Source organism: Pelodiscus sinensis, chromosome 9 (assembly GCF_049634645.1).
Source record: "Pelodiscus sinensis isolate JC-2024 chromosome 9, ASM4963464v1, whole genome shotgun sequence".
Taxonomy (NCBI): domain Eukaryota; kingdom Metazoa; phylum Chordata; order Testudines; family Trionychidae; genus Pelodiscus; species Pelodiscus sinensis.
Window position 1 is genome coordinate 52,566,281 of NC_134719.1, and position 6,932 is coordinate 52,573,212.

General features: G+C 59.4%; 1 protein-coding gene across 1 annotated transcript; it reads left to right on the plus strand.

The window, feature by feature from the left end:
* The first annotated feature begins 409 nt into the window (after positions 1 to 409).
* Positions 410 to 3,772, plus strand: LOC142830643 (uncharacterized). Its single transcript, XM_075937120.1, has 3 exons — positions 410 to 755; positions 952 to 1,400; positions 3,737 to 3,772. The coding sequence occupies exons 1-3, from the start codon at positions 410 to 412 to the stop codon at positions 3,770 to 3,772; spliced, it is 831 nt and encodes a 276-aa protein (XP_075793235.1).
* The last annotated feature ends 3,160 nt before the right edge of the window (positions 3,773 to 6,932 follow it).

Below are 6,932 nucleotides of genomic sequence, written 5' to 3' on the forward strand. Positions count from 1 at the left end.
AGGGCTGTGTAGCCCTTTAGTTCGAACTAGTGGGAGGCTAAGGCTTCCCAGGTTTCCCTGGTGGCCACTCTGGCCAACACCAGGGAAACTCTATTGCCCCCCTCCCGGCCCCGGAGCCCTTAAAGGGCCACGGGCTGGCTACTCACTTTGTGCCAGTTGCAAGGCTGCAAGCACCCGTGCCTGCACAGCCTGCACCTGCCACACCATGAGCCAGCCATCCGAGGGTTCCCATCCCTCCACTGCTCCCCACGACCAGCCTGGCGGCTCCCGGGAGCCTGCCCGGGGGCGCAAAAGGTGGGCGCCCGCCTGGTCAAGTGCGGAGATCGTGGACCTCATCGAGGTTTGGGGGGAAGCCTCCAATGTCCACGATCTCCGCACTAGCCACCGGAACGCGGCTGTCTACGGACGCATGGCTGCCAGTCTGGCCGCCAGGGGCCACCAGCGCAGCCGGGAGCAGGTGCGCTGCAAAATTAAGGACTTGCGGCAGTCCTACTCCCGGGCCTGCCTGCCAGGGGCTGACCCGGAGGCCTGCCCCCACTTCCATGCCCTGGACCGCATCCTGGGGCCTCATGCCGTCCCTGCCCCCCGGGACGTGATTGACCCCGGGGCAGAGGGACCGCTCCTGGAGACGGAGGAGGAGGAGGAGGGCTCTGAGAGCCAGGAGCCTGCCGCCAGCCTTCCCAGGACCCGGGACCCCCGAGGCACCCCACAGAGCCGCTCGCCTGCATCATCAGAGGCCGGGGAGGCGTCCACCTGTGAGTACCCTCGTGTTCCCCTTATGTGTACGGGGGGGCTGGGGCGAGAGGGAGCCCTGGGACCGTGCGCCTGGGCCTTGCCCACCATGGAGCAGCAGCTGGGGATCCTGCAGGGGCCCTGGCCTTGCAGAGGGGAGCTAGGTTTCACACACCTGGGCCCCTGGGGTAATTGACCGCTGGTCTTCTTGCACCACAGCTGCAGCACCGGGGCCTGCAGGGCGCACCACACCGCCTGCAGCAGCCGCCCGCGCCTGGGCAAGCAGGACAGCCAGGAACCAGGAGGACTACCAGAGGCGGCATCTCCGGTTCCTGGACCGACAGCTCCGTCTCCAGGACCACTGGGTCCAGGAGGACCTCAGGCTGCGCCAGAGGAGTCTGGAGGCCCTGGAGGAGCAGGGCCGTGCCCTGCGAGGCCACCTCCAGAGCCTGCTGGACCGCTTTCCATTTCCTCCTCCCCCTGCTCCCCCTCTTGCTCCCCCTCTTGCTCCCCCTGCTCCCCCTCTTGCTCCCCCTCTTGCTCCCCCTGCTCCCCCTGCTCCTCCTGCTTCCGCTCCTGCTTCCGCTCCTGCTTCCTCCACACCCCCTGTCCTCTCTGCCCCCCCCTCCACAACCATTTCCCACCGACGCCCCCGGACCCGCAGTGTGGCGAGACGGGAGAGGCAGCCAGACTCCCACCCCTGAGCTTTCCTTTCCCTTCCTCCCTTCCCTCCCCTCCCCTTCCAGCTCCCTCATCCCAGGTTTCCCCCTCCCTTCTCCCACCTTCATTCCTCCCTCCCCCACCCCAGTTCTGTGAAATAAACAGACGTTTTTGTTTGAAAAACAGGTGTCTTTATTTGACAGTAGGTAGGGAGGGGAAAGGGGAAGGGGGGGGTAGGGTGGAAGAAGGCCCCGGTGGGGCATGCAGGGAGAGGTCAGTCCTCCTCCTCCTCCTCCACCTGGAAGCTCTCCCGCAGGGCTTCCCGGATCTGGATGCCCCCCCGCTGGGCTTCCCGGACAGCGGCGGTGCGGGGCTGACCGTAGTGTCCAGCCATGCGGTCAGCCTCAGCCATCCAGGCTGGCAGGAAAGCCTCCCCCTTCCGCTCACACAAATTGTGGAGCACACAACATGCCGCCACCACGGGAGGGATGTTGTGCTCGGCCAGGTCCAGACGGGTGAGGAGGCATCGGAAGCGGGCTTTCAGTCGCCCGAAGGCCCCCTCCACCACGATGCGGACCCTGCTCAGCCTGTTATTGAAGGCCTGGCGGGAGGGATTGAGGTGCCCCGTGTAGGGCTTCATGAGCCATGGCTGCAGTGGGTAGGCAGCATCCCCCACCAGGCAGACGGGCATGTCCACGTCCCCGACCCTGATGTGGCGGTTGGGGAAGAAGGTCCCGTCCTGCAGCCGCTGGCACACGGAGGAGTTGCGGTACACCCGTGCGTCGTGTGCTTTGCCGGACCAGCCCACATTTATGTCCGTGAACTGTCCCCGGTGGTCACACACGGCCTGCAGGATGACGGAGAAGTACCCCTTGCGGTTCACGTAACGGGACGCCTGGTGTTCCGGGGCACGGATGGGGATGTGCGTCCCGTCGATGGCCCCCCCGCAGTTGGGGAAGCCGAGGGCGCCGAATCCCTGGATGACGGCGTCCGGGTCGGCGAGGCGGACCACCCTGCGGAGCAGCACCCGGTTGATGGCATTGACCACCTGCGGAGAGAGACACAGCAAAGCGTCAATCAGTGGGGCGCCCGGGTGGCTGGGAGCGTGCGTGTCCTGGCAGTGCCCCGCGCCCCACTCCTGGAAGCAACCCCCCTGGCGGCGTGTAGTACGGCCGGGACAGCCCGACCCCTCCGGTGCGGGGCGCCTTCGCCTCCTCCCGCCCCCCCTTTGTCCCTGGGGCGGCCCATCCCCTCCTCGCAGCCCCCCTCCCCCCCGGCTCGGTGGCCAACGAGCGCTGTACCTGCATGAGCACTGCTCCGACAGTGGATCTCCCCATGCCGAACTGGTTCCCGACGGATCGGTAGCTGTCCGGCGTGGAGAGCTTCCAGAGGGCGATGGCAGGCCTCATGCGAGTGTCCCTTCTTTGCAGGGCAGGGGCGAGCCACTCGCAGAGTTCCAGGAAGGTGTCCCTCCTCATCCTAAAGTTCTGGGTCCACTGTCGGTCGTCCCAGTGCTCCAGGACGATGCGGTCCCACCAGTCGCTGCTGGTGTCCAGACGCCAGATGCGGTGGGGCACGCCGGTGCCGGGGCGCCGCCGCGGCTCCTCCACGGCCCCCAGGGCGGCCAGGCGGAGAGGCAGGGGGCTGACGTTCCCCAGGTGGTGCCAGGCAGCCTCGAGCCATTGCTGGCAGGCTTGCAGCAGCAAGTCCAGAACGTGCACCAGAAGGTGCAGGGCGAGCCGTGGTTCCATGTTGCCACCTGCGGCGGTCCCCCCCGAAGGGAAGCACCGACACAGACGGGCACAGAGACTGACGCTTTGCTGTCCCTCGGCGAGGTTGGCAAGCAAGCAGGAAAAGCTGAGAACCGGCTGTCCAGGGCGGGTCCCTTTAAGCACGAGCCTCAGATAGCCTCAGACAGCAGCCACACAAAGCAACTGCTGACCTGATGCCCTGCCAGAACCGGTTTCAGCTGGCCTTAAATGCCCCCCTGCGTCCAATCAGTGTGGACGCGCTAGTTCAAACTAGCAAAGCGCTAGTTCGAACTAGTTTTTAGTTCTAGATGCGCTAGTTCGAACTAGCTTAGTTCTAATTAACTAATTCGAACTAAGTTAGTTCCAACTAGCGCTGTAGTGTAGACGTACCCCCAGATAGTAACTGATGTTCTTTGAGATGAGTGTCCCCATGGGTGCTCCACATTAGGTCAGTGTGCTGTTGCTAAGTTATCGATCATAGATTTTAGAGCAATGTCCCTGGGGCTGTGCATGCACATGTCTGCAACCATGCACTTCTAGGTGGCAGGCATCGCGTATGCATGAACTCTCCCTCAATTCTTTCTCTACCCCAGAATGATTCCAGTGAGGAGTCCAAAATTCCAAACTAGAGGGGAGGAAAGGAAGGGTTGTGGAGCATCCATGGGGACACTCATCTTTAAGAATGTCAAAACAAAATACAGGACTATGTAGCACTTTAAAGACTAACAACATGGCTTATTAGATGATGAGCTTTCATGGGCCAGACCCACTTCCTCAGGTCAAATAGTGGAAGAAAATAGTCACAACCATATATACCAAAGGATACAATTAAAAAAATGAACACATATGAAAAAGACAAATCACATTTCAGAACAGAAGGGGGAAGCAGGGGGGGGGGGGGAAGGTAGGTAAATGTCTGTGAGTTAATGATATTAGAGGTGGGGAAAGGTAGATGTCTGTGAGCTAATGGTATTAGAGCTGATAAAATTGGGGAAGCTATCTTTGTAATGGGTAAGGTAGTTGGTGTCTTTATTGAGCCCCCCGCGGTGAGTGTTGAATTTTAGCAAGAATGACAGTTCAAAGGATTCCCTTTCAAGTGCAGATTTGAAAGTCTTCTGGAGTAGGATGCAGGTGATTAGGTCATTGAGACAGTGTCCTTTCTGGTTGAAATGGCAAGAAACTGTTTTTTCTTTGTGATCTTGTCTAATATCTGTTTGTCCTTTTCATATGTGTTCATTTTTTTTAATTGTATCTTTTGGTATATATGGCTGTGACTATTTTCTTCCACTATTTGATCTGAGGAAGTGGGTCTGGCCCATGAAAGCTCATCATCTAATAAACCATCTTGTTAGTGCTACATAGTCCTGTATTTTGTTTCAGCGACACCAGACTAACACGGCTACATTTCTATCACTATTAAGAATGTCAATTACTGTCAATGTGCATAACCTCCTCATAGAGAGATGTTCCTGTGTGTGCTTCACATTAGGTGACTACAAAAGTATTCTGAATTAGGGAGGCAGGGATTTTGGATCTGGCAGAAAAGCAGTAGAAAGGACTGCCTTAGCAAATTTTAGGTTGGAGGGAGGTCCCTGTGTAAGTGCGTAGTGCTTTGCAAAGTGTGGTCTGAAGATCAGGTAGTAGCTGAACAAATGTCTCCTATGGGTACTTTGCAGAGGAACACTAATGAGGCAGAAGTGGCTTTAGTGGAGTGTGCCCTTATATTGTCTGGAGGCATTACTTGTAATTGTGAATAGCAGTGATTAATACAGTCTGAGATCCAGTGAGTGAGTCTGTGGTGAGAGGGGCTAGCCCTTATTGTGGTTCATTATTGACCCAAACAATCTCAGAGATGCTCAAAAAGGCCTAGTTTGTTGTAGGTAGAACGAGAGCACTCTGTGCAGGTCAAGGGTGTGAATTATCCTCTCAAAGGAGTTGGTATGGGGTTTGAGGAACAAGGTAGGAAGGTGTATTGTCTGATTGAGGTGCAAGGAATTTGTGGTGGGTACATAGAGTGAATCTTTAAAAAAGGTGGTATATGGGGTCCCCCGTCTCCTGCACCCCGAAATGGCACAAACAGACTGCACCAGCCAGTAGAATTGAGGAAGTTTATTGCCTCTCCAGGATACAGCACAGCACAGATGGAATCTGGTCACAGAGCTGGGCTAGGATGCCTCAGGCCCCCTTGAGTTGGGGGGAGACTGGGCCCCTAAACTCCAGCTCCTCTCCCTAGGCTGTCTCATCCATCCTCACAGACAGCCACCAACCAACTAACCAACTTCCAGCCCTGCCCCCCACCCAGGGCAGCATTCCACCTTCCTTTGTTCCTCTCCATGGGGGGTGTCTGGCCCCTGGCTCAACAAGTTTGGCATTACCTCTGCCTAGCGAGGTTTTCCCTGCTGGGTCTTGCTCCAGACAGCAGGGGTCACCACAGCCCAGCAAGTACCCCCACTACGTCACAGTTCTCCCCCCTCCGAGAGCGAACTGAGCAGGGTCACTCCGCTCGTGACCTAGGGAAGTTCAGGTCCTCTGTGTGGGAACCCGCCCTGGGGCCATGGATGCTCCCCTTGACTCGGGCCGACCGTGGCGAGGCCCCACATGAACTGGCTTTCCTCCATCCACTCGCCACCCCACTCCAGGGCGACTGGCCCAGGCCTGTCCTCGGGGGTCACACCCACCCTTCCGCTGGCCTTGATCTCTGGCCAGGGTCTCTCGGGCTGGGGCCATGAGCCCAGTGAGCCTTCTCTGGACAGCCAGGGTGGCTTCCACCCCCGAAGCTCCATCCAGGGAGGTCTTCCCCTCCCATAACTCTCTCAGCAAGCCCAGAGGGTCTATCTGGGGTAGAGACCCCCAAGCTGCTTTCCTACTATCTTGGGCCTTCTCGCCCCTCTGGCAGGAGTCACAGGACCGGCAGTACCGCTGCACGGCTGTAAAGATTCCCGGCCAATAGAAGTGCTGGAGCAGCCTCAGCCGGGTGCTCCGGATCCCCCGGTGGCCCCCAACGGGGACATCGTGGGCCAAATACAGCAGCTTGAGGCGATACTTTCGGGGGACGACCAGCTGCCGCTGGACCCCCCCATGCCCTCACCTTCCTGGGGGGAAGCCATTCACGGAACAGGAGTCCACGCCCCCGCAGGAATCTCTCCTGGCCACCTCTCCCCCGGGGCCGAGCTGCACGGAGGCCAGCCTGGTCCCTCAGCCTCTGCAAGGAGGGGTCTGCCTGCACCTCAGCCTGGAATTCAGCTGCTGAGGCAGGGATCGGGACCTGTTCCCCACCTTTGCCTAGGTCCGGAGTCCCAGCCTGGCTGGACCCTATGTCCACTGGGATGGGACCCTGAGGACGCTGCCCGGAGTCCTTCCCTGGACCCACGTTGTCAGCCCCCCGCTGGCTCTGGCTCCGGGTAGTGACTAGAGCCCGCTGGGATTCATGGGGCCACTCCTCTAGGTCATTCCCCATCAGCACCTCAGTGGGCAAGTGCGGGTGCACCCCCACTTCCTTGAGACCCTCCTTGGCCCCCCATTTCAGATGCACCCTGGCTACAGGCACCTTAAACGGGGACCCGTCTATGCCCTTCAGGGTCAGCTGCGCGTGGGGTAGTATCCGCTCCGGGGCCACTATGTCGGATCGGGCCAGCGTCACCTCTGCCCCTGTGTCCCAGAAGCCCGTCACCTTCCTACCATCCACCTCCAGGGGTATGAGGCACTCGCTCCGCAGGGGTCGCCCTGCCCCCACCCGGTACACGGAGAAATCCGCCTCCTGAGAATCAGACCTCCCAGGGGAGGTGCACT